The following is a 27836-nucleotide window of genomic DNA, read 5'->3' on the forward strand; positions in this document are numbered from 1 at the left end:
TCATCAATATAAATACATTACAAAAAAAAGTCTATGGGCATTTATTAGTTTCTGAAACCACACACATAAAGACTTCTATATGTTCTTCTTTTGATAACTAATGCAATAGTTTGCCCCTTCCATTCAGCGGGCCTCCAGTGGAACAGTTTGGACCCCCGTCACTCTCTGAACACCTCTGTCCTAGGGCGTTTCAAACTGAACACTAAATGATTAATCCCCTGAAGAAATAGATAACACTTGTGGCATTCCCAACAACCATGTCCGTATGTTTTTTTTTTATCGATCTCATAGCAAATAAAGTCCCGCAGAATAGGACACAGTATTCTTAATGTTAAACACAGCAAATCAGGGAAACGAAATAATAAATGTAGTAAAAACATCCTTTGGTATGTGTCCAAGCCCAGAGACCTCCAGAGAGGAGGCAGATCAACGGTCAACACACGCTTGTTGTCCACAGCTGACCCACGTGCCTGCACCGATAAATAGAGAGAGAGGCGCAGCAGCAGCAGCGACTCTGCTCCGTCTCCCACCTGCTGCACACACACACACACACGCGCACACACACGCAGGACGCCCCACGTCCACGCTCCCTGGCGCATTGTCACTTGAGTTTTGTCTCTGGTCTCCGTCTCCGTGGCTCCTCCCCGCACTGATTAAATGCCGGCCCGGCGCTTCAGTGGGCTGCAGTTGAACGCGGCCGTGTCAGAGGAGCTGTAGGGTTGGACTTTTATCATCCTCACAGCAAGCCAACATCTGAGGTTCTCTGTCGGGCACCCTCTCCACCCAACAGGCGTCAGACATGAAGACCATCCTTGCTGCATACTCTGGCGTCCTCAAAGGTAAAGACGGGCTCCGGGGTAGGGCGGGCAAACAGCCCGAGGTTCGGCAAACAAATCCGGAGCAAGGGGTCAGGGCGACACGCAACACACCACCCCACTGTGAAGGTGTCAAGCTGGGGTTCTTGTGTCCGTGAAGCCTTTTGTAACATGTGTCCAAAAACAAAACTTCCGTTTACAAATAGCAGCATCATCATTATTATTGTTATTATTCTAGGGGGATACTGTAGAAAGGCAGTGGGAAAACTTTAAAAAGATGTATTTTTAAAAAAAAACTTTTCACAAAGTCTGTTTAGAAAGCAGGGATGATTAAAGCAAAACCACACATGATAACTCAGTGTTAAACACTGCATGTATAGGGGATCATAAAGGAGATAAAAAGGGTAGATTCACAGCTGAGTATATCACCATGTTTGTGCTCACTGCTTCCAAGTCTGCTACTGATGAATACCCACTTATGTGTGGATATATGTGCTTATTTTTCTGCACTTGAAACGTTAATATTTTTTACTTAAATGAAAAAGTCTTTTGTGAATTTCCAAGATGTGAAAAAGTGATTTCCCTTGTGAAAATGATGATTTGTTTGTTGTTGTTTTGGAGAAGTTGGTTCAGAGACACTGGCTTTTGTTGCTGATTGCTCACATTGATAATGAAAATGCCTTTGGAATGGATGTCTTCACAGCCAGTATGGGAAGTTTACAATTGCAACCAATAACTGGACGTATGAGCATGTCAGTATTGTTTTAAAACAGACTTTTGCTAAATGTGAACGTATCCTTTGTGCAGTGTAGTTACAGAATCATCAAGGCAGGTCTACTGGGGCTGCCCCCTCTGTGGATTGGCTCAGTTGTTTTGTTTTTTGTTGACTATAATTTATTTAGTTGATTAGTCATTTTTTTTATACTTTTCATGCTAAATCACTTCTGTCCAAGACACATCTGAGCATGTCAAGATTAAAAGTGAACCTTTACATGACTCTTTGTGGCATAATTCCCTTTTTAAAGATCTGTCGATTAAATCAACTATTCAATCATTAGACAAAAACGTATGTTCGTTGACAACAAATGTCTTTAATCGATGCCAGCCCTGATATTGAGCCAGTGGAAGAACTTGTGCTTTTTGGGAGCATATTTACTAAAGCTTATCATTTTGAGGAACATGCTCTACCCCGTGTGTGTACCTCTTTGTGTGGTGATAAGTTTGATCTGTCTCAGAGAGCACAAGTTGTAAGTGTGCAGAATCAATCGTGCTCTGGTCACCAATTGTATGACCAAGTCTCCCTCTCTCTCCATCAGCCGCTTGCACTGGTTCAAGCAGTGACGGCCTCTGAGCCACCATAGGATCATAGTTTACAGGTATTACCCCCAGAAGCCCAGTGCTGGGTTATTTTCAGTGTGCGCAGATGGGATTAGACGAGGGTGGATCTTCTTCTTATTGGCTCTCAGCGGCACAAGCTCGACTAGCTTCAGACATTCTTAATGTGTCTGTTACTTTATGCTCTCTCCGGCGCACACGGCCTCCTGGCATGTAGCTGCATGGCTTCACTCTCATGGGCCGGTGACTGAAAAGAGCTGGTGAGTAGTTGAGGCTGTGCGGCTGTAGCTTGGCTTTAATGCATACTGATTAATGGCTGCTTGGTCGCGTTCTAGGAAATCATTAATGTCCTTGTTTTGTTTGATGTCCATCTTTTGGGTTTGTTGAACTCAAACTGTGACTAGTAATGTATCACTACTGACACTGCGTTAACTCTATCTCTTCAATGCTTCTCTGTCTCATCTAAGCTTCTGTAACCGTGTCTTCAGTAAGTCATCCACATGGCTGTTTGAGAGTTTAAAATCAACTCTCCTTTTTATTGTCTCGTCTTTTGTCTCCAGGCACTGGCACCAGCATCCTCTCTGCCCTGCAGGACTTGTCCGTGGCTTTTTTGCCCTGCAGATCCAAGATGGAGAAACATCTGCAGGTTTTCTCTGTGCTGCAGTGGGTCATCAGCTTCTTAGCCATGGGTGAGCGAGAGTGATATGGTGTGGGTGTCGCTGTGCATTTCACTTAAGGCTTAAGAAAGAAGAAACGTAGAAGATTTAGCTTGTAATCTCGTTAGTCATTACTGATCTTAAAGCTGCACACATAGGCTCCTCGTTTGACTCTTGATTCCCCTGTGAGCCATTTACAGTAGGCTATATTTTAGACTGTTATTGATTTAGTTTGTCTTTAGAATGACAGTCATTTCTATATTTCTATATGTCTCCTCTCTCCTCCAGGTGCTGCCTGCACTGTGCTACTCATCTACATGTTCTGCACTGACTGCTGGCTCATTGCTGCCATGTACACCGCCTGGCTCATCGTTGACTGGAACACCCCCAAACAAGGCAAGACATTAAAGATGTCAACCTAAAATTACTGCTACATAGTCATATTTTGGCTCCATGTGAAAAACCAAATCACTGGTCTGATGATGAAGATGATGACATTTCAAAATCCCTGTTCCCTGTTCTGATTGTGAAAAGAAATGGCTGGAAGATGTGTTTTGAGTTTAAAAATGTTAGAATGGTTAAAATGTTCAAACAGTGTGACAACACATGGATGTACTGCAATCTATTTTAGTGCTTATTAGCAAATGCTAACAAGCCAAACAAAGATGGTGATTGGATAAACATTGCTGTCAAACATTAGCATGTTAGCAAGCATCTGTAGAGGCCTACAGCCTCAGGCTCTGGACAGTTTACTTTCTTGTGACATCTTGTAAATGAAATGATTCATTTATTGCTTGAATAGTAAAAAAACAACAACAACAAACGGACTAATTTCTAATGAAAATCATTGTAAGCAGCTGTAGATTTGATGTTTTCTAATCTGTAATGCTCTCCTCAGGTGGCAGGAGGTCCTCTTGGGTGAGAAACTGGACAGTGTGGACATATTTCCGAGACTACTTTCCAGTCAGGGTAGGTAACTTTGCCACTTTCTTGGTTGACCATTGCTAATATTCATAATAATATTATCCAATCCCACCTTATAAACCTCAAGAGAACAGTAGAGATATGGAGACTGGATTGAAACCAGTAGGGGAATTAACCATAAAAACATGTGGCTTTATGTATGTTATTGTCACACAAAAACACACTTATACATCTTGCTTATCAGTCAGTATTATGTGATTTTAACCAGTTTATCAATTTCCACTCATGCACAGGTTGGACATTTAGAGATAAGCTTATCAGGAGTGGATCGGGTATCAGCTGTTGGCTCCATGCTGTCCCTTGTCCCGTGGTGATTATGATGAGTGCTTGATGTTAGTTGGGAGTTTTAGACTTTGTCCTACCTGATAGGCCAAGCAGCAGTGCTCAGCTTGTTTTGCTCTGCATGGTTCCCCATTACATCTGTAGATGAGAGGACAACCCTGCTTATCAACAGTCACACACACCCAATGCATGCGGGGAGAGGCCCTGTACAGTGGCTGTGCATAAGTTGTCACTGAAGAAGCCAGATGTCAAGGGTGGACTGTGTTTATGGGAGGATGTGTCCCACACTCTACATTCAGTTCTTTTGACTCATCGCGCTTGTACAGACTGCAGTCGTTAGTTGATTCATTGATTAGTGGATCGCCACAAAAATAATCGCTAACTGGCTACAGGATTGATTGATTGATTGATTGATTGATTGATTCAGTGTTGGCTGCAGCCCTAGTGCGGACAGATATTCTCCTCTCTCCTCTGTAAGGTGATCCATGTAAAAAAGAGACAGGATTGAGTGTTTTTGGATCTCATGTTTGCTTTTGTTTGCTCCTCACTCTTCAGAATGCTGATGAGGCTTTAACGCAGTCTGTTTGATTCCATAATCTCCTTACTTCATGTGTTACTTCCGATATAAAAAAAAAAATCTGTAAAACGATTACCTACTGATTTGGTTTCAGTGTGTCAAATCACTTCAGTGAGTGGTGATGATGTTATCTGCTGTTAAGAGCATAAAGAGAGAAAGAGGGCTGTCCCCGGGGGGATTTGAAGTCCTGCTTTTTGTTGCTGAACTTTGTTCATCTCATTGATCTGTACAGGGAGTTTTTGCAGCTGTTTGTCTCCGTGGGTTGATGAAATCATTCTTTTTTTCATCCTGAATCTTGATGCCTTGACTTTTACATTTCTCTTGTTTAATCTCAATATTGCCGCAAGACACAAGTTGGCCATTTTTTTTTGATTATGTGTAAAGTTTTAGTTTTCTGTCCAATGTTGAAATATTGGTTACTGACATAGGCTGAGCCTGTAGTTGAACGTTTATCTCCTGAAACAGAGCTGAATAAGTCATTTAAAGATGCATTAAGTGATATTTATGTATTTCCTCATAGCTCAACATCACCAGAATATATCAGCAGGGGCATCGATTGATTGTAGGGCAAGTGTTCTCTATCCATCATGAACCTATGACTATTATTGATATGAGTTTGAAGGTGGTCAAAGTCTGGACCGGCTTTAAAATCAAAGTGAGGACTGTAAGAAGTTTGAAGGCTGAACAAGTATGCCTCAATGCTAGAAACAAAGACGCTTCTGTAATATTAATCCTTTTACACAGTAACCAGTGAATCCTCCATCTCTTTACCCTCTCCTCCAACTCAAACTGTATGTGAGGTGTTAAATGCTGTGCACGTCTCCCTCTGTCCCACTGCAGTCCCTTTACATCTGCCGTGCCAGCCAGGTGGAGTCCTGTGGTGCTAGGGAGATCTTGAATGTGATCTCCTTTGCTAATTTGGTTATGCAACGGTTGTTTGACTAGTAGCTACGAAGGGAGCTCTGTGTACACATGGTGACGGAGCTACTGTAAGTCTGTGAGCACAGTTAAAGGTTCTTATGAAATTCTGCAATTTTACAAGTTTAACATGAAACCGAGAGGTTAAAATAATGCTGTAAGGTTTAAAGTTGTGCTTTATTGCTGGCAATACGATAGACATGCACAGCGTTTATCCTGGGTCATTGTTTTATGACAGTGTGACGGTGCACTGGAGCAGACAGAGGAGAGTCATGATGGGTTCAAGCTGATAAGGCTGTCCTAGTTCTATTAAAAAAATGAGCTGGAACCCAAATTCATACTACATACCTAAACGGGTCTTGAGTGTGTAGTGTGTGTGTAGTGTGTATTCACACTCAAAGTGACAATTAATTATAATATATTCTTACTCAAAGCACATATCCATATCCACATTAACAGTTAAAGATATAGCTACATTATGCATGTATAGATTGAACACTTCATAATGAAAGTATCACATATACTGTATGTTATGTTATGTTATGTTATGTTATGTTATGTTATGTTATGCACCAGCATTGCAGCTGGGGAATGATTGTTAGTCCTTGTTGTTGGTAATTTGGTCCGCTATGATTCTTTTTTTTAATAAAAAAAATAAAAAGGCAAATTCTAACAATGAACAATACCACTGAATAGAAATAATAAATAGAAAAATAATATTATGTGTATTCGGCTGCAGTAAATATGAACTTAAATAAAATTCCTATAGTAGCAATATGTCAAATATTTATACTACAATTTATACGGGGCTAGAGCCGATCCCAGCTGACATCAGCTGTGAGGCGGGGTACACCTTGGACAGGTTGTCTATCACAGGGCATGTATTAATATAATTACCTGGTGTATAATGTAGGTAAACTGGAGAACAGCATAGTTGCATTATTATTGCACTCAATAATATCAGTTGCAAATCTAAATGGTGAATAAATAATTGTGGGTTAAAGCAGCTGATGGGTACGCAGGCACAGTTTCTGAATATGGGCTGTGTGCATTTCTGTGGATTCTCCATGGACTCTTTGTGACTTTCAGTGCCAGTTAAAGCTCTCAGTTTGATTGCATTCCCACAGTTTGTGTATTGTGTTTTAAAGCTGAACTAATTGGTAGAATGATCATTTAGACCATCAAAAGAAGACTGATTTAACATTTGTCATTTTTCAATCAAAAATAAACGACACAAGCCGGTTCCAGCTCCCGGAATATGAAGATTTGCTACTTTTCTGTTTTTAAAACGTAAATTGAATATTTTTGGCCCGACCAAGCGAGTGAATGAAATGCATCATCCTGGGGCTCAGGAAACCATTCACCATTGTCTTACATTTTGTAGACCAAGCGAGAAAACAAGCCGCAGCTTAATCAGTGGTGAAAATAAATGTTTGTCACAGCAACATTTGCTGAAGCTATATAACAGTTAAGTATGTATACTTACTGCAAAACATAGTATGCTATAAAGATTAAAATGACAATAATAAAGTTAACTTAGAAGACATATCTCCAAAATGATGTTACAAAGAGCTTTTAAAATAATTGTATATTGTGTGTAATAAGTATTTTAGTATGGAAAAGCTTCTGTCCTCTAGCCTGTTAGCCATATTGGCCCCTAACGTGACATTACTCCCATCACATGTTCCCAGTCTCCCAGTGCCCCCTCGTATGAATATCAGCCTCACACTGGTCCCCTTTGTGCTTTTGTGCTCCAGCTCATTAAAACCCACAACCTGCTGCCCAGCCGGAACTACATCTTTGGCTACCATCCCCACGGCATCTTCTGTTTTGGTGCTTTCTGCAACTTTGGGACAGAGGCTACGGGCTTCTCCAAGAAATTCCCAGGCATCAAGCCCTCCCTGGCAACCCTGGCGGGAAACTTCCGCTTGCCTGTCCTTCGAGACTACCTGATGTCTGGAGGTGAGGTGATTTGAGAAGCCTCGGAGTCTCGTTGAGAGTTCTTGCAAAGTCTGATAACTGTATCTGTAGGAGAGCGGACCTTTGTCCTGTTGCACAACTGAAATAGCTTCTGTTTACTTGGATCTGCTGATTCCACTGATTGATAGAGCGTTAACTGTTCTGTTCTGCAGGCTTGTTTGCTGTTCAATTTCACCCATAGATACTGTACATTCTCTCTCAGGTTACCATAGGTTATTGTACATTATACATAATACAGCAGAGTCCTCTCTTAGGTTACCATAGGTCATTGTACACTATACACAATACAGCAGAGTTTAAAAAGATCGAGAATTGTATCATTTGCAGCCAGTATATGAACAGATCTAATGGGAAGATGTAAACATACTTAAAGTGTCTATGTATTTGCCCCTCGAGCGCTGCTTCTTTACTGCAATCTGACTCATCTTTTTTCCTCTCTCAGGTATCTGTCCGGTGAACAAGAACTCCATCGACTACCTTCTGTCATGTAACGGGACGGGAAATGCTGTGGTCATTGTTGTTGGAGGAGCAGCGGAGTCTCTGCAGTGTGCACCAGGCATGAATTCTGTCACCCTGAAGAACCGCAAAGGCTTTGTGAGGCTGGCCCTGCAGAAAGGGTGAGCGGGCTACACAACACTCACAGACAAGGACACGTGCAGTGACAGAGGCCAAACACAGCCATGACTAAATCTGATTTGTACATGAAAATGTCATTCTCAGGGCTGTAGTGACTATTTGGAATGAATAAACCCTAGATTATTTCTCACTAAAAGGTAAAAATGACCTCATGGAGAGCGTTGCCAAATCTTCAATGAGTGTGCAGCAGTGTTGTCCCTTATAAATCTAGGCGCTGCTCGTGGAATGCAGTAGCCTTTTAGAAGGGTCAGACTGTGTGAGCTGGCATTGGGCTGCGCTCAGCCATGCATTAATCACTATAACAAACTGTACTATAAAGGCAAGTGGACCCGGTTTGTCTCATTAACCCAAAGAAGCCTGATTCCTTCTCAAATTTAGCTGTGGCTTAACGCAGGGTACACCTTGTCCAAAATAAGCTTAGAGCTTGCTAGGGGAGACATGCAGTTATGCAGCTAAGTTTGCATTCCAGCTGAAATAAGCCCGGGCTGTGAAATGAGGTCACTTTGGGTTTTGAAACTTATAAAATAGATAATCTTAAACCAGTTGAATAACAATACTCAAGTTGATTTTTGAGTAAAAAGTGCAAGGTTTACAATCACACATATATCAAAAAGGTCTTAATTGCTCGCACCTTGTCCAAAAGTAGATTTGTCTATAGTAGGGGTGCTCAAACCTGTGACAAGCTTCAGCTGCTTGATAACGGGCGGGGAATTAGTATTTTCTGGTTTCTATAGATCTATTTTCTGCTCCACAAAATGTTAATGTAATGTATAAAAAGATTGTGAGGAGGTAAAAATCACTCTGTGAATTGCACATGGCTCACAGAAATATGTGACCTTTGATAAGGGGTTGTGAAACCAAACGGTTTGGGAACTATAGCAATGCAATGATTGGCTGATGAAAAAGTATACAAAACCATCCACAGATATTGATATTGAGCAGAAATGAAATGGAAATTTCCACGTTTTCTGCTGCTGTAAGTCCTAACGGTTGGGAGCACTGCTCAAATGTTACATGTCAGGCTCTGCTACAGATCTAGGCAGCTTTAATATCATTACAGAAAGTTCCCTTTACATAAACCCTTCCATAACTGTTCTACCACTTACCAAGACAAAAGCTTGGCTGTTCACCAACAACAACGCTACATAAGGACCCACACAAAAAAAATTCTGTGATTTCACAACTGTAAACTACAACAGTCTGCCTACGTGCTGTTGATCATGACCTTCGGATTCATGATAATAATCACATTACATACATAAAGCCAAAACGTCTGATGTTTTTCTTCTTGTATGGCAACTGAAGTGAAGTGACATTAAAATCATTCAGTTGTGTGTGAAGGCTATCACAGATGTGCCATGCATTAAAGTGAGTGTTAAGCCGGTGGATCAGGTATGAAGGTAATATAACAATAAAAGTATCAGGGTATCAGGGCATAGCATTTAGGTTATATAAACAATGGCATAACAGGTGTGTTGTTTCAGCCAGGGGAAAGTGTTTTAAAAATTTTAGTTTAATGTGCTTTCCAACCTTTTTTTGTTTTCCATTTACCATGTCTCTACCACTAGACATTTTATATATATTTGAAGGGTTTCCTTTATGTTGTTGCTGATGTCTAAAATCTAGAAACATACTTCTTGGCATTGTCCCATATCACGCAAGGCAAGTGTATTTATATAGCACATTTCAGCAAAAAGGCAAAGTGCTTCACATAAAACATTAAAGATCAATCAAAACCCGTTAAAATGGTCATTAAGGAAGATTAAAAACAGCCTGGAATATAATAAGACGGGTATAAAATACAAGAATAAAAATTCAGTTGCAGTGTAAGTAAAGTAGTTATTTTATTTAATGAAAGACGGCATCAAACAGAAGGTCGCAGCGAACCTGCAGCTCTCTGGACGTTTGTTCCACGTATGCGTTGCATAAAAACTCAATGCTGCTTCTCCATGTTCAGTTCTGACTCCTGGGACAGAAAGCAGACCTGTCCCAGACCACCTGAGACGTCTGGATGGTTTATAAGGTCACAGAAAATCAGAAATGTATTTTGGCTCCAAAGCATTCAGAGCTTTTCTAAACCCACAAGTATTGAGAAAAGAATTATTTGGAAGTCAGTGTAAAGATCTCAGAACTGGGGTGATGTGATCCACTTTGTGATTCAGTGAGGACTCCAGCTGCAGCGTTTTATGGACTCCGTTACAGTTGTCAATTCTACTCAAGATAAATGCACGCACCAGGTTTTCCAAATCCTGCTAAGACTTGAGTCCTTTAACCCTTGATATATTCTTAAGGTAATAGTAGGCTGACTTTGTAATAGTTTTAATGTGGCTGTTGAAATTCAGCTCTGAGTCAATGACTACACAATGATTTCTGGCTTTGTTCGTGGTTTTTGACATTGCTGACTGAAGCTGAGCACTGACTTTTGATTGTTCCTCTTTGGCCTAAAGAACAGCTACCTCAGTTTTGTCTTTGTTTGATTAAACGTGCAGTCGGCAAAAATTTATATTACATTTCATATTCACTGAAGCCGACACTCTGCTCCGATGGAACAACATAAATCCTCCGGTTTTAGAAAAAAACGCGCCTCTACGTGCACATAGAGCCTGTTATTTGTTTTGCAAAAATCCACCGCGCCCGTACCATCCTGTCCACTCAGTGCAGTTCAAAGTTTGTGCACACACCACAGTTCCCCCCTCCTCCCCGCTTGTGCACGTTATATCACAGGCACACACCTCAAGCTAGGCATACGCTAAATGACGTTAGCAGCTGCTATCTATGAGTAAGTTAGCCAGCCTACCTCCATGTAGAGTGTACTCTGTCGTTTATTGATGATATAAGACAAGAGCGCGTTCACAGGACTCTGGGGCACACGCACTGACGAGCACTCAATGGGAGGGAGCTTAGGAGCTCGGTGGTAGAGGGGGAGGGGCGTGATAGTTGTAAACATTCGAAATTTGACTGAGTCAACTCGATCCGCCACACTTGCCGACTGCAGCTTTAAAGAAAGTTTTGGCATATCCAATCACTAATTTGTTCGATGCGCTTAGTCGTCTGCATAATTATGGTAACTTATTTTGTTGTTTTCCATGATCCACTTTCATAGTAATAATAATATTGATTGTGTAAGTGTAGGTCTGTATTTAGGGGACAATTGTTGAGTCCTATTCTGTGTTTCCTCAGGTCGGACCTGGTTCCAGTGTATTCCTTCGGAGAGAACGATGCCTACAAGCAGGTGATCTTCGAGGAGGGGACCTACTGGAGATCTATCCAAAAGAGGTTGCAGAAGATCTTAGGCTTTGCTCCGTGCCTTTTCCATGGATGTGGCCTCTTCTTTGGCAACTCCTGGGGCATCGTGCCTTATTGCAACCCTATCACCACCATAGGCAAGTTTGTCTGCTCATGTTTGGTTAGAGTGTTTTGGAGAGGTACAGATTAGGGTTATTTTAAAAATGCCATCAACACTCTGCTACTTTTGTACAGTTCATGACAGTAGAACAGAATAAGAAAACGGACAACTTTTGTTCAGCTTCGAGGGTATATTAATGGTTAACACTGAATTTCACCTCAAGTGTGTCTGATTTTAGTCCTCTCTCGTTCTGTTACAGTTGGGGAGCCAATCACAGTGCCAAAAATTGAGGATCCAACTGAGGAGATGGTGGATATATACCATGCAATGTACATCAGGTCCCTCCAGTGCCTTTTTGAAAAGTACAAGACCCGCTTTGGCCTGAAAGAGAGTGACGTCCTGTACATCCAGTGAAAGGACAAGGGGACCCTGTTGAAGCTCTGAACTGTGACAGCATCTTCAGACCCCTCCGCCTCCTTCACCACCCTGTCTCTGTCCGATCTTGGTGCCTGGTTTGGATTATCTCGGGACTACAAACTCTACACATGAGAGCACGTTTGCTAAAGAAACCTTTACTCTCATCATTTGTGTCTCTCTCTCACACACACACACACACACACACACACACACACACACACACACACACACACACACACACACACACACACACACACACACACACACACACACACACACACACACACACACACACACACACACACACACACACACACACACACACACACACACACACACACACACACACACACACACACACACACACACACACACACACACACACACACACACACATTCCAATGAAGGCATCAAGTTTGGGCTGTCTTATCAGTGCAGAGGGGGGTGAGTTCCACTAGATGGAGCTGGAAGGTAACATGCAGAACTTAAGAGAAGTGCCAATGCTTTTGCTGTCTTTCCCTCATGCAGCCATGTAATTCTCCCTAAGCTCTCTAAGATCCTATTATATGCTAAACGCACAAACAATGCAAATGGAAGATACCACTTCGTTATTGGGATAATAAGCCCAAAGTTTAATTGAGCCAAAGACCTATGTTGTCCCCACACGTGCATGTATGTCTACTGTATGAAAGCCCAAAGTGAAGTTCTACAGGATGGATCTATAATGTAAATGCACAGCACATGTGTGATTGTATAATGCCATAAAGTATTAATTGTATTCTGTAGAGAGGAACGATCCGATTTTATTGCTCGTCCCTCAATGGATATTTCTGATGCACTTTTTGTATTGCTGATTGCCTTCTGAGGTTTTAGTGCCTTTTTGATATAAGAATGTTCTAAGACAGTCTTTGTCTACTGGTGGTCAGGTCTGGATGGGTGGGTTTTTGAAAATGCAACAAAAACTACAGTGGTGTATGTTCAAGTGGAGGTTTGGAGCTGCAGTAGAAGGAGATGAAGCTTTGTGGGTGAAAATCCTGGTTTTGATGATTCAAGTGTACAGTGGATCTTTCTGTAACCGTGCCATGGGTGATAATTGAAAAGGAAGGGATTGTACCGGCCTTATTTCTGGTATTATGTAATGTCCGAGGGTGTCACTAGTACTTTTGTAAAATAAGAGTATGTGAGTATAGAATATATCCTGGAAATGATCAAAGGAAGTAAGTGTGTGTCAGGTTGGTGGGCATGAAGATGGGCCATAAATGATGAGATTGTCATGATAAATTAGAAGAGCAGTTTCCTCTGGTTTCACCATTGTGCCTTCTTAAGAACAGTGTATCCATGTGCAATACATTTGCATGAAACCAACAACGACACCTGTTTATATCATCACCATCATCTATCTACCGATATTTAAATTAAACTTTTGTATGTTTTCAGAAGGAGACGTGTGCGTTGTTGTGTTTTGCTTTTGGACACATGTCCCTCATCAGCTCACATACAGTGGCGATCAAAATTAGAGAACAAAGTATTAATTCTTGATTTATTCTGTAATACTGTTATTTTTTATTGTTCATAATGTGATAGAATATCTGCTGTGGCTTTACCACTGCTGTAAATAACCAAGGCAAACTTAGAGAACAGTAACCACTGTGCCAGAAGAGAAGATTTAAACAATGTTTTCTTAGGGCTACAGGATCTGGGATAGATCAAACCCCATAGAGAATCTCTGGAAAATCCTTTGCAACAAAGTAATGTCTAAGAAACCCACTCCAGTTATTGAACTGTAAAAGAGACTGAGTCAGAATGGACCAAGATCAAACCAGAGCAGTGTGAGAAACTAGTGATGTCCTGTGGGCGCAGATGTGCTGAAGTCATTCAAAGCTGTGGCCTCTACACTTCCTGTTCACTTTTTAATCTTAGAGCCCGAAGAAAATCTTCTTTTCTGAAACAAAGGTTACTGTTCTCTAATTGATGTAAGTATTAATAACTTGTCCTCTATTTTTGATCTCAACTGTAAAATTAAGTTTATTAGCATTTGTATGATGCGGTTGCCAACCTGTTGTTCTGTGTTTCTAAGGCCATCCAAGTGCCTTGGTTATTAAAAAAAAAAGCTAGTACAGCAGTGGTATAACCACAGTGGTTATTCTATCAAATTCTGAACAATAAAAAAGTATTTCAGAATAAACCAAGTGTTTTTAGTTTGTTCTCTAATTTTGATCTCCAGTGTATATACAGTGGACACCCTTTAAACATCGTTTGCTTATTTTGCAAACTAACAATCCATTTACCAAACCATACAGGGTCTGTTTCAAATACACAAGACAGGCTATTCCTAAAGCGGAAAGCGATCAATACTTTTTGTAAAGTCCAATGACACTGTGGAAACACAACTCCTCTGTGTGGCTGATGCTGCCCCCTGATGGTTGCTCGAGATTCTGAAGTCAGTGATCAGGGCTTCTACAAATCATGCCTACGGTGAACAGCAGATGAGCAGTAGAAGTTGGGGATCTGCAGTGGTCGAACGTAAAATAGCCTTCATTCAAGTACTGTCTTTAAGTACAATTCTGAGGTACAAACATATACTATTTAATACCGCCCAACTGCATTTCAGATGGAGAGATTATACTTTTACGACACTACATTTATTTGACATCTGTAGTTTGGTGTTACCCTGCTTCACATTTTACATACATTTAGGGCTGCAACTAATGATCGTTTTCCTTGTCGATTAATCTTTTGTTTATTCTCTCGATTAATTTATTAGTTGTTTGGTTTATAAAATGTCAGGAAATGGTGAAAAATGTCGATCAGTGTTTTCCAAAGCCTAATATGACATCCTAAAATGTCATGGTTTGTCCAGAACTCAAAATTACTCAGTTTACTGTCACAGAGGAGTAAAGAAACCAGAACATATTTACATTTAAGAAGCTGAAATCAGAGAATTCGACTTTCATTTCCTAAAACCTGACTTAAACCGATAAATCCAATAACTAAATAGTTGGTGATAAATCTAATGGTTGACGACTAATCAATAAAGTTTGAATTTCAGTTCATGTAACTTTGCTACATAAGTGCAGTTTATAAAATACACAACATTGTTTCATATTTTACCTATACCTAGTTCATTAATTCCACATCGACTGCACAATTAGCTACAACATTACAATGCATCAATAATAACAATCCAAATAATATAGGCTAATAATGACACCTAATGTATATACACTATGAAAAGTGTCATTTAGCTCTGAGATACCTGAGATGCTTTTACTTGAGCAGCCTATCATTTTGAATGCAAGACTTTTCTATTGACTTGAGAGTGTCAGTACTTCCTCTATCCCTGAGATCCAGGGGCCTTCCGGTGTTTTTCTGTCAGCAGCTGCCACATGAGGAATAATTGAATGATTCCGTGGTGTAGTGCACATTATGTATTCCGAATAAAGAACACACATCGGACAGAAGGGATCAGATATCTCTCAGTGTCACTGGAGCTGCCCCTTGTGTGCGCTGTTGGTTCATGGCCTAATGTTTGTGTACTTAGAGATTAGTGCCATAAAGTGGACCGGAATCCCTGTTATGACCAGCGCGGTATACATTTGATTGTTTTCGTCACTTTTGTACTTTAATGTTTCATCCTTAATGGAGATTAGAAGTGAGAAATCTGTCAGGGTGGAACCTTTCAACTGTCACCTGCATGTCACGCTGTGCTTCGCAATTTCCTTGTATTTTGCAGCTTTGACAGATTCCAACGGATACCCGCCCCGTCCTGGAAGATTAACAGGTAATACAACCAATAGTAATAAGATACGTCATCACCAGGCACCGCCTTTACATGACGGACGTTAGTTTGAGCGAATCAGCGGCCTCGGTGTTGCGCCTCCCTGCCGGAGACGGATTTCCGAACCAAGTGTAGCAAAATACCCTGTACTTTGTTTACGTCCCATTGGTTAGCTGACAGCTGCGGTGGTGCTTTAGCCACACAAACAGCCGTGTGCGCGCATCTCTGGGGCTTGCCTGGAGCTTTGTAAACTTTGAACCGAGTGTTCCGGAGGTCGTGGATGGGATGTTTTGTTGAATGAGGGGAACCCGTTAGATGCCGACAGGAGGATGAACTCCATCACCGGTCGGGTCCTCGCCATCCCCGCCGCCTCTGTCACCAACTCTGGAGCTTCATCCTCTCGAGCCTTACATGTGGAGCTCACGTCCCAGCAGGTAAAAACACAGCCTCCGAGCCCACTGCTTTCAACGGACACAGGGACACTGTGTCCGGGTCGTCTCGATGTGATGTATGCTAGTTTACAACGTCAGTTACAGCTGCTGCCCGCAGGAACACGGCAGGCCTGTCAGGCTAGCTAGTCAGCTAGCAGTTTCCTAGCTAGCAGTTTGCTAGCTCACTGTAAATTCATGAACTTGACTGACACCCCAGCCACACCAACACCAGGTGGACCGGTGTTGGGCATTTTTGAGCCCGGTTCTTCCAGTGATTTGTCCTGTTTGAGAGTATATACATTTCTGTACGTTTAACCATGTAGGCAGACAGTGTGCTGCTGCTAATGGCAACTTAACTTGGCGTTATGTCAGCACGCAGGTGACAGCTTAGTTACAGGGACACGGGGGCATGTCGTTACTGTGATGTTACATTTTCTCATACAGTTATTTTATTGGGATTTGAAAGATATCTAGAACATGAACTTGAACATGAATTTATGAGTTTGCTTCCTGGTATCCTTTGAAAACACTACCCCAGTCATCCATTCATTTATCCATTCATTCATTTGGAAACGACATGTAAAAAGTTTGCAGTTGACAATTCATTCATTAGGGCCACCGGCCTCAGACTGGGCCCTCACAGACACACATTCCCATCCCTGGCTCTTTGAGTTGTAGAAAGATGTTGATTGTTGTCAAACACAGGGTATCCACGTTGTTGTGTATCTTTATTACACTGAGAACCATATGCATACTTTGCAGCTTTTGGAACCAACACCTAATCTGCACACAGTGATAGGTAGAACAAGACATTTTATATTGGGCACTTTGACCCTTGTCCCTTGTTTAAGTTTGTATTAGATGGTCATTAGAAAATATGGTTAGTGGGGATGTTCATTTAAAGCATGTCAACAGTCCAGTTCAGTAAACAGACTTAACACATTCCATTGTTACTGAGATCAAAAATAGTTTTATATACTGCTATTTTTCACGGGTCATGCCTGAATATCTGACGTGCTACATTTAGCGTGGGGACATGCTCGTAGCATTCACTGAGAAAATGCTTGTTATTTCTGCTAACACTTCAACCCCACTACAATAATCTAATCAGTTTACCAGATTCATGGTGCTGGCCGTGTAAATAGTTTCAGTGTCATGGTTTGAAAATCTCTTCCTCTGAGTTTTCTACAGCCACCCGACCATAATAGAGATGGATGGGCTTTGTTTGTGATCCTCAAAGCATTGAAAACTGACATTTTGTAAGATTTATCAGAAGTGAAATTCCACTACTGCTCAGAGAAATAGATCTTAAAACATCAGCAAAAAAAACCTACTATACTAGATACTATTACTATAGCTAAGCAAAAAACATGTCCCTATGTATTTTGGTGAACTGACCCTTTGATGCATCTGCATATTCATCTTTAGCCATGTTTTTTGTACATTTTCGTGTGTTCTCTCACATTATTGATCTGTGACCATATGGATATTATAAGGGCACGAGTCTGTGACCAATGCACTTATTATGACTGGTTGTAACACTACATCGTATGTAACAGCTTCACTAATCTGACATTTCCATGGATACACACATCACCTCAATGTTTAAATATGGATGTAAAACTGTCTTTCCACAGTTCATCGATTGGAGTGTTTTTCTTCCCACACCCTTATTTCTAACCCCATAATAAAACATTGTCCCAGCAACTGGCTCACATGCTCACAGCACCAGCAGATAGACTGAGTCAAACCCAGGAGAGATGGTTAATGTGGGAGTGTTTTGGAGGACTTGTGACTTCTGTTCATAAACCGGGTATGAAAACTATGAGTGTTCATTAAAACAACTTGACGCAAGGCTCAGACACATTAAAACATTGTACATTTAGAGTACTTTATTTGGTGCAGAGCTGTGGGATATGCAGAAAATCAAATATCACAGCACTGATTCTTGACAAAAAAAAACACTTCTATGTGTGTATATATATATATATATATATATATATATATATATATCAAAGAAATATAGATGTACTGTCATTGTACAATATTTGGGGATAAGTGTTTGTGCTTTTAGAAGACAGAAGATGTCACAGCAAATTTTAACCAAACCCAAATCCTTTGTTTTTAAAAAGAAGTTTCAATAATATATCATTATATATTGCCCAATTTTGCTTTGCTGTAGTAGTCATTTAAGAGAGGTAAACTTTCTGACCGAAGTGTTGGTTTTGAGCTTGCTTAGGAGACATTGTAAGTGAAATGCATTCTATATAGAGATGAATTAATAATCTTGTTACGTTGTGTTCATCTTCATTTTTAGATTTTAAAATGTTTACGTAGGTCTACTGTAAAGCTTAATATACAATTGTGCAAATGAAGGTAGTTTATATTTCCTTTCCAAAAGATGCATTTATGGCCTAGTTAAATTGACACATGCCATTAAAGAGTTTAATAGTGATTATATAGTCATGTTCGAGTTAGCCATCATTTGGTTCCCCCTTGTCTCTGAAATAATGGAGGAATTACATACCCATATATTTCAGTATTTCACTGCTGCTCCTAATATAATCTATAACATTATCTATCTCTCGAAAAGACCATGTGGATAACGTCTTTTTCATGACTGACTATTTTATTGCATAAGGCAGCAAATTGTTACGTCCAGAGTTGCAAAAAGCTCGCCAGGTCAGTTAGCATGTAAACTATTATTTTCATGTTTCACTTTTCCCCGCAGACGCTTTTTTGAGACTAAACTTGACCACTCTCTTTCTAGCTGTTGGAGAGGCTTGACTGTGCACGTAATTCTATACACGGTGACAGCAATATCATACACTCAGTTCCCAGTGCATTCGGTACAACTAGCTGAAACCATGATGTAGCAAGACTAAATATTTGAAAGACCTAGTACGGCCCAATCAACGCCTCTCTAAAATAGTTTCAATGAAAACTGCACAAAAACAAACGATAATAACCAAATCAAATAAAATGAACCACCACACTTTTTGATCACTTATTGTGGTGAACTCTTTTTGATCCTAACTTTGTCTGAGATTTTAGTCTATAATAAGGGTTTTGATATGAGTGTAGTCTTTACTGTGGAGAGCCCGACACACAAGAGTAGCTTCATACTGTATAAAGTGTACTCACAACCAGTTCCCTTTGCCTGTGGTCCATTAGCCCCTTCAGAACTGTGCACTCACATTTTGAAGGCGCTAGTGGTGGGGGGGTTAAAAGTCGCTTGTGGAACAATAAGTGTTTTTGTGTGTGAGGCCCTTAATCGTATAGGGAATCCCATGACTTGGATTTAGTCTCAGTATGGCTGCAGGAGAGAGGCCTGGCCTGCTGGTCAAGAGAGAAGTTGTGCTGTGGTGATGTGTTTGTCTGAAGTGGGAACTCGCCAAATGGCATCTCTGTGCCTCTTATGTTTCCACACACACAGAGAAGGTCTTTGAATTAATATTCAAACAATGCAGATGTTAACTGTTGGATTGGTGTAGAGATTCATGAGTCATGTAGGTAGATATCTTTTACATTCTTCTTTACTTCCTTAAACGTGCATCACTGGTATTCAGGCTTTAAGATGAACTGATATACTGACTGTGGTTTTGTGTGTTGGCTCAATGTTATGTGTAGATTTTGTAATATATGATTTTAGAGCTCAAAAAGTTGTTAGACATCTCATGTGACTGTCATGATTGACCATGCCTTCCGAGTTAACTGTCATGCTTCTATTATTTTAATTGCTGATATCTAGCAGACAGTCACAGCTGATGGGGCCTCTGTGTTAGAGGAAAAACTGCTATTTTTAGACTAGTTATATATAGGTTTTCAATTATTTTTGAAAAAGGTCCAATCACTAAAATTTCCTCCCAGCATAATGTCTAAATTGCATGCTATCGCCTACCCCTGTCTATCAGATACAATCAACATGAACATACCCATGGCATTTCAACATATTTGTTTTGTATTGTGTCTATGCAGTGTTGAAAAGCCAGAGGCCAAAATGCATTATGGTAATATTTACATAACTTAGACGATGCTTTACATTCTGATCCTTGCATGTTCTACTCATTTTGCACTGGAGTTCTTGATAAAATGAGAAAACACTAGGGCTGTCCACGACTGAGAGTTTTCCTAGTTGACCAGTAGTAACCATTCAGGTCCATTAGTCGACGAATCGTTCCATGTATGGCCTACATTTTTATTTACAAGTGCAACTTCACACAATGAGCAAGACACATGTTAATTGTGCTGTCAGCATTCCATTGCCAATCGGCACAAACCTATTGAGTATCTATTATTAGTTTAGGCTGCTATTAATGAAAAATACCCTCTCAATCAATCAATCAATCAATCAATAGGTAAGTAATAAATGAATAACGGTAAAACTGGAAGGTAGTGACACACCGGGTCCATATGACTAATGAATGTGTTGAACAAGTTATTGCTATATTAACTGGACTAGCCTGAACTGTCTATGCACAGTCAATGTTTCTTACTGGACGTAGAGGGCCGAATGTCTCCTCCCCTGCCTCCGCTATCTAATTTGCAAGGGCACCGTCACTCCATCTAGAGCTTGGTGCTGCCCAAAATGACTGCAATTGGTTTAAAGAAATAGTAACAAGCCAGAGCGTTTTTCCCCCTATCCCAGAATGATAAGCGTTATACTCAGACCATACTCCAGCACTGTGCTGTGGAGCTCTTGCTATGTGAGACTAACACAGGGTAGACAATTGATTTGATCGGCTCACTTGAGTGACGCTATTGCTGTTTTAACTGGATTTAATAAAACAATGCTCCGTGGATATTTTTTATTTGCAGTCAGGATTCTGTCTTCAGAACAGCCTAGATAGTATTTGCCAACCACCATCACATGATCAGAATGAAACTGAATACAACAGCCCTGAAATCTGTTATTTGTTCTTAATTTGTCCCCACTCTGTCCCTCCATCTCCTTCTTATGTTCCCCTGCCAAACAGAGACGATTGCGTCATCTCCGGAGCATTGCGGCCAGAAACATTGTCAACAAGAATGGTTCCCCACTGCTGGACACTTATTTCACCCTCCACCTCTGTATAGGAGACCGCATCTCAAGAGGTCAGTGTTAACACCCCTCAAACACACACCAGCCACGTCACTCCTTGTCATTTGAGAGCTGACAGTGGGTAACATTGCTCGGTCGGTTTTCTACAAGCTCACTTTCTGCCCGATATGAACGTATGTAGCTACCCCATGGTCAAAATTGCTCAGGTGGTCATGACAAGTCTGAAAATCTGAATTGCTTTAATTGTCATTACATGGTTTGTGATGCGTGAGTTATTTAGCATCTACAAACACAGAATTTGTCTCCCTGAGCTCATAATATCATCAGTTATTACTTTATAGAACCGCAGCATGGACAGTGAACCAGTGAGCGACCTGGGTAGGGTTAGAGTATGTATTTAAAGCTTATCAGTTCAGATGCTTTTTCTAAATGTACATCTCCCAGATATGAATCAGAACATTGCTGTAATCCAGTAAAGTCACCAGGGTGTCCTTGCTGCGTGTTTACTCTAGATGACATTATCACTAAAATCAGAAACTGGTTAAAATTCACAAATTTAAGCTAAGCTCAGCTACTATAAATTGTATTTTAGGATAGATGTAACCCCGTTGGTTGTGCATGAGAGTTTTCTACCTTCTTTTAATCAGCATTCTTTGATTTCTTTTTAGACTTTTACAAGAGTGAAGTCATACGAGACTCGCTGGTGAGTATACTTACGTAAACCTTAAACTCTACATATCTGCCTCCTGGGATACGACCAGGGTTTTGTCAATACCTGCAACACCCTGCTGCAGTGTGTTAGTTCACTGGTCGTTGAAGGCAGGGGTTTCCTGTATCGTATTGATGCCAAGGATGGCATTTATACCTGCCGTCCGTCTGTCAGTCTCACGTTTAGCCCTCTCTGGACTTGTTGTTTCACTATAACATCACAGTACAGCAACATTCTGTGAAACATGCTTTGTTGAATGAAATGTCAGTATTGGTGTTCCCCTCTGCAATTTTCTCTCTTAGGGCGCACTCACACTGTCCTTCTGTCCCGGGCCAAAACCGTTTTTTCAGCTGAAGCCTAGTACCTTTAAGCAGTGTGAGTGCACCCGTTCCGCGCATAACTGCGGACAGCGGGCCGTCCACGTTAGCAGAGCCGTTTGCACATGTACGAGCATGAGCGTGCGCACATGTACAAGCACGAGCACGAGCCCTCAAAAACAGTCAACAAGACGCACAAAAACTCTGAGGTCTCAGAAAGATTTGTAAACAAAGCCACACACACGCGATCAATGCGTGTGACGTGTTACGGCGTGATGTCGTATGGAAAGCAAGAAGCATTGGCCGAGGGCGCGGGGGGGAGAGGGAGGGGGGACAAGTACCCTAAAGTCTGGGTCGCGGTGCGGAAGGACAGTGTGAGTGCGCCCTTAGTCTGTAAGCATCAGTCAGTTGTGTAAATGACCCATTCTTTGGCTCTCCCTACACTTATGTGCATGGCAGATGCAAGCTCTGCGGAAAGCTATAGAAGCAGGCAAGGAGAGCAAGCCATTACTGTCGGGCTTGCTGCCGAGTCATGAGCTGACCTAAGCTGCTTTCCAGGCATACTACATCAGCAGACAGACTGCAGGAGTCATGACTCCTGTCATCTCCCAATTTCCTCCTGTTGAATTTAACATCCGTACTGATATTCGTTCTCTACTCTTCTGTCTTCTAACCGTCGTTGTTCGTCATGTGAAACATTTCCTGTTGGTCTTCCTGTTTTCTTTCTAACTGCTGTGCCCCTTTGCTTCCGCTACCGACTCTTACTAGTTCTGTTCCCCCCACCCTGTAGATTGTACTTCTGCTTTTGACATTCCTCTCCTGCCTGTCCTTGAAAGTGACCTGAAGAGCCAGATATTTTCTCTCTGATGTAGGGAAATGGTACATAATTGAATGATGTAAATGGCTACCAGTACTCAGTGCTGTCAGTCTGGAAGTTCAAGGACAGGTAACAAACTGTAGCAGGGACCAGACTTTAGAGTTAATGGAGAACAGGAGGATTCAATTACTTTACAGTGTATAGGGATCAAATTATGACATTAGGCATTTTTGGACCGGACAAACTTTTTCAGTTTCCCAGAATTTTCAAAGTTCTTAGAACACAGCTTTGAGGGACTTTTTTACCTCCTATTTCAGATACTCTCAGGTACTCATCAGGTACTCTCTAAGCACAAGAGGTGCTTTGAGTGACATAAGTGTACGGTGATTGGTCAAATACACGAGCCAATGCAGCGCAGACCCATTTTGAAAACCTGTTAGTCCTGTAAACAACAGACGAAGAAAACATTGACAAATGGACAATCAGTGCTTTATTAAGTGTCTATGCGACGGGGAAAATGTGACAATTTTGACTCGTCAAAGCAAATATCAGAATTGTCCATCTTATGCAACTACAGCGTTCCTATTTGTGGTGCAAATGCAAACAGCAAAAAAGCCCTTGAAGTTATGTTGTTCTCAGGGGAGCTCCCCAGTGGACAGTTCCTCTCTGGGAGTCTCAACAACTGTAGAGGTACCACACATTTTTGATTTCAGATTCCAAATTAATATGATCATAAAAAACTCACTCCCATGCTTGTTTTGTCTCATATAGCTTCACTTTAAGGTTTAATTTCACCTTAACTCAATTGAATAAATCAGTTACTGTGGCGATTAACTGTTAAGTTGGGTATTAATGTACTCTTACCACAGTATGCTGGTTATCCTCATCTAGTGACTGCAAGTCTACATGTGTATGTGTGTGTTTGACAGAATCCAACTTGGCGGAGCCTGGACTTTGGCATGCTACCGGACCTTCTAGACACCTCAGTGTCTTGCTTCGTGGTGAGGATCTGGGGAGGACAGGAGGAAGAGTACCAGCTCCTCATAGAATGGAAGGTCAATCTGGATGGCCTTAGATACACAGGACAGCAGGTCAGCAACCACACATACAAATGATAATAAACTTAATTTGTACACTGGAGATCAAAATTTGAAAACAAAGTATGAATACTTGATTTAGTCTGAAATATTGTGATAATTATTTTTGTTCCTTATTTGATAGAACATCCTCTGTAGCTATACCACTGCTGTACTAGTATGATTTTTGTTTTTAAACAACCAAGGCACTTCAACAAAAACCTTTATTTTGTGAAAGTAAAATTAGAGAACAGCAACTATTGTGTCAGAAGAGAAGATGTGTAGAGGCCACAGCTTTGAATGACTTCAGCACATCTGCACCCTGAGGACATCACTAGTTTCTCACACTGCTCTGGTTTGATCTTGGTTAATTCTGACTCAGTCTCTTTCACAGCTCACTAACTGGAGTGGGTTTCTGAGACATTACTTTGTTGCTAAGGATTTTCCAGAGATTCTCTATGGGGTTTAGATCTGGACTCGGGGCTGGACATTTCATTGTTTCAGTATTCTGAGCTTCAAAGAACTGATCCCCCTGTTTTTGCAGTGTGACAGGGACATTGTTTTGTATAAACAATTGCAGCTGATTGATTGCAAAACACTTAACACAAAATGGCATTCAATTCAAACATGAACTAAAACAGACCAGCAATTAAATTATAGAATAGAATAGAATAGAAATAGTTTGTTAAGCCCAAGCTTGGAAATTGCAGTGTAACAGCAGCATTACACACAGACACATCAAAACAGTAATATAGAAATACAATATAAAAGATTCCTAAAAAATAAAATGTATAAATAAGCCGACTAATTGTAGTGCAAATGTAAACATATAATAATATAAGGTGCAGTGGACCGATTATGAAAAAAAACACAAGGTGCTTCCCATTGTATTTTTTACTGATTATCATACAAAATGGCAATTAGAAAAAAACATTTGAAATAATGAAGCTTAAGAGTGACTTTTGAAAACATGAATTCTATTGATGGAATATAATGTTTTTCTGTAATGTGATGCAGTCTTGATTCTAATCATGATAATGTCTTCAATGCACTGCATCCGGTCACTGTTTCTGTTTTAAGGTAGTATTGATACTTCAATACTTTTCAATACCACATGTTTCAAAACAATACAATGTCACCAATCCATAGTATCTAGAGTACAGAAGCTATACAAAAAGCAGATCTACAATCAGATTTTTAACCCAAGGCTGCACAGATGAAATAATGGGAAAGAAAAATAAATCTGTGTTTTGGTATGTGTTCAGTGACTTTTTCTGAACCAGCACTGTGTACAGGATAACATTAATTATTATTATTATACCAGCACTGTTTGCAGGATGAAATGGGGGAAAAAATTGTCGCATTTTGTGTGCTGTTGAATTTTTTAAAGTTTAAAATTCTGGTTTTGTGACAACCTTATTCTGTTCTGTATAGACCACATACCTTATTTCAATCGCTTAATTTTAATATGATATGCAGGTAAATGTATAACATCATAATTTCAAACATACTACATACATTGCAATATTTTGACAGTAATTTAATAGGTAAGAAATTGCATATTTTTATTCTAGCTATCGTTTATCCCCAAAGCACTTTCAGTCAAAAGCAACTGGACTTGGTTATTTGTCTAGGAAGACGTTTCACCTCTCATACAAGAGGCTTCATCAGTTCATGTACGCATCTGACCAGGCTGGGACTGGTCCAACTAACTGGTGTGGAGATCCAGGTATTTAACCTCTCACAAGGCCGAGGATGTCACTAGAACCCTTTGTGCCAAAGACCGTCGTTAGAGTGACAGTCGTTGGTGGGTAGTAGGTTTCGACTTTGTTTGTGCTCTCTATCTCAACACAACAAGAGGAAAGAAAGACAAACAAAGAAATTTCACAATTTTCAATCCCGGAATATTGGCAAAAAAACTGAAATACTCACTTGGAGGCAAATAACTGACTTTCCAGCACAGAAAGAAAATCATAACAGATGGGTTAAGAATTTGTCGAACAGAGATCTTACCCACCCAGAGAAGGAGATCTTAGCCAAGGGCTTGAACTTTGCCATGACACCAAAAGAGTTCCTCATAGTGGAGTTGATTACAGCTACAAAATCTGCTATAAAGAAAAACAACCTTAATGGAACTGAGGCTGAACAGCTAAGGTTAAAAGTGTCAGCAGCGTTGTACCAAGCTAAGGTCCCCCCATCAAACCTCACCATTGAGGAGAGAAAAGCAGTAACAGCACTGAGCAAAGACTACACCATCACAATCCTTCCAGCAGAAAAGGGTAGATGCACAGTGGTTCTCAATAAAACTGCACTACTCAGTGACTCTAACACTTATGAAACTCTGAAACAAGACCCTACCAGCGGTTACAAAAAGAAGGTTATAAAGTGTCTAAAGCAACTACAAAAAGAAGGGGTCATTGGCAAATCACAATATTACAGGCACTTTCCCCGGGACTCCACCCCCTGCTTATATGGACTCCCAAAAATCCATTAAGAAGGGGCCCCGCTCAGGCCCATTGTCAGCAGCATAAACATTGCCAAGCGCGTTGCCAATATCCTGGCACCACTGGTGGGCAACACCCCACACCACATCCAAAACTCCATGGATCCAGATGAAACCATGGTATCCTACGACGTGACTACCTTGTTCACCTGTATTCCAACCATGGAGGCTTTGGCCACAGTAAGAGGGCTACTCACACAGGACAACTCTCAAACCAGACCACATTTGCCAACTTCTGGATTTGTGCCTGAACACCACATATTCCCAGTTCAATGGCACTTTTTACAGACAGTAACACGGCTGTGCCATGGCTTCCCCAGTATCCCCTATTGTGGCAAATCTATACATGGAGGAGGTAGAAGACAAGGCTTTGAACTCCTTCAAAGGAGTAACCCTGAGCCATTGGTTCAGATATGTGGACGACACATGGGTTAAAATCAAATCCAAAGAGGTAGAAACTTTTACCGAACATATAAACTCAGTGGACAGAAACATCAAGTTCACCAGAGAAGTCAACGACAATAGTTTGCCTTTCTTAGACTGTGACGTCCATATGGAGAATGACAGGAGCCTCCACATTGGGGTATCAGAAAAACTCTGGAGGATCTTCAACACTGCATCCCTGTGTATTTCCAACACAGCAACACACTCAGGCAGAGGCTAATACATCCCAAGGACAGAACACCACACACCCACAAAAGCAACCTGGTTTATGCTGTCCAATGCAACGAGGAATGCAAAGATCTCTACATTGGAGAAACAAAACAACCACTGCATAAACGCATGGCCCAACACAGGAGAGCTAACTCCTCCGGCCTGGACTCCGCTGTCCACTTACATCTCAAGGAGAAAGCCCACTCCTTTGATGACAACAGTGTCCACATCCTGGACAGAGAGGACAGATGGTTTGAAATAGGAGTAAAAGAAGCCGTCTATGCAGAAGTAGAGAAACCATCGCTAAACAGAGGAGGAGGTCTGAGACACCACTTATCTCCAATTTACAATGCTGCCTTTTCATCCCTTCCCAGGAGATTCAACTGTTCACGAATGGCCTCCTGTGACTCCAAGGACTGTCGTGAAGACTCAATAGAGCAATAACGAAGTCGAAACCCACTTCCCACCAACGACTTTCATTCTAACAACGGTCGTTGGCACTTGGAGGAAAAAGGGTTCTAGTGACATCATCGACCTTGTGAGGGGTTAAATACCTGGATCTCC

The 27836-nt window shown here is 41.0% G+C and overlaps 2 protein-coding genes across 2 annotated transcripts in view; both read left to right on the plus strand.

Moving 5' to 3' along the window:
- Positions 1-12123, plus strand: part of LOC310956340 (diacylglycerol O-acyltransferase 2-like) — a 31205-nt gene extending 19082 nt beyond the window's left edge. Inside the window, exons 7-14 of the mRNA XM_083926537.1 lie at positions 791-839; positions 2711-2839; positions 3095-3202; positions 3705-3775; positions 7325-7529; positions 7990-8164; positions 11364-11566; positions 11789-12123. Of these exons, the coding sequence (XP_083782663.1) occupies positions 791-839; positions 2711-2839; positions 3095-3202; positions 3705-3775; positions 7325-7529; positions 7990-8164; positions 11364-11566; positions 11789-11943 (1095 nt within the window). The 3' untranslated portion in view covers positions 11944-12123. The remainder of the gene's footprint in view (positions 1-790; positions 840-2710; positions 2840-3094; positions 3203-3704; positions 3776-7324; positions 7530-7989; positions 8165-11363; positions 11567-11788) is intronic.
- Positions 12124-15920: 3797 nt separating this feature from the next.
- uvrag (UV radiation resistance associated gene) overlaps positions 15921-27836 on the plus strand; it is a 99058-nt gene continuing 87142 nt past the window's right edge. The window contains exons 1-4 of the mRNA XM_083926634.1: positions 15921-16158; positions 21132-21249; positions 21865-21899; positions 23969-24130. Coding sequence (XP_083782760.1) covers positions 16054-16158; positions 21132-21249; positions 21865-21899; positions 23969-24130 — 420 coding nt within the window. The 5' untranslated portion in view covers positions 15921-16053. The remainder of the gene's footprint in view (positions 16159-21131; positions 21250-21864; positions 21900-23968; positions 24131-27836) is intronic.

Source organism: Echiichthys vipera (assembly GCF_963691815.1).
Source record: "Echiichthys vipera genome assembly, chromosome: 14".
Lineage (NCBI taxonomy): Eukaryota > Metazoa > Chordata > Actinopteri > Perciformes > Trachinidae > Echiichthys > Echiichthys vipera.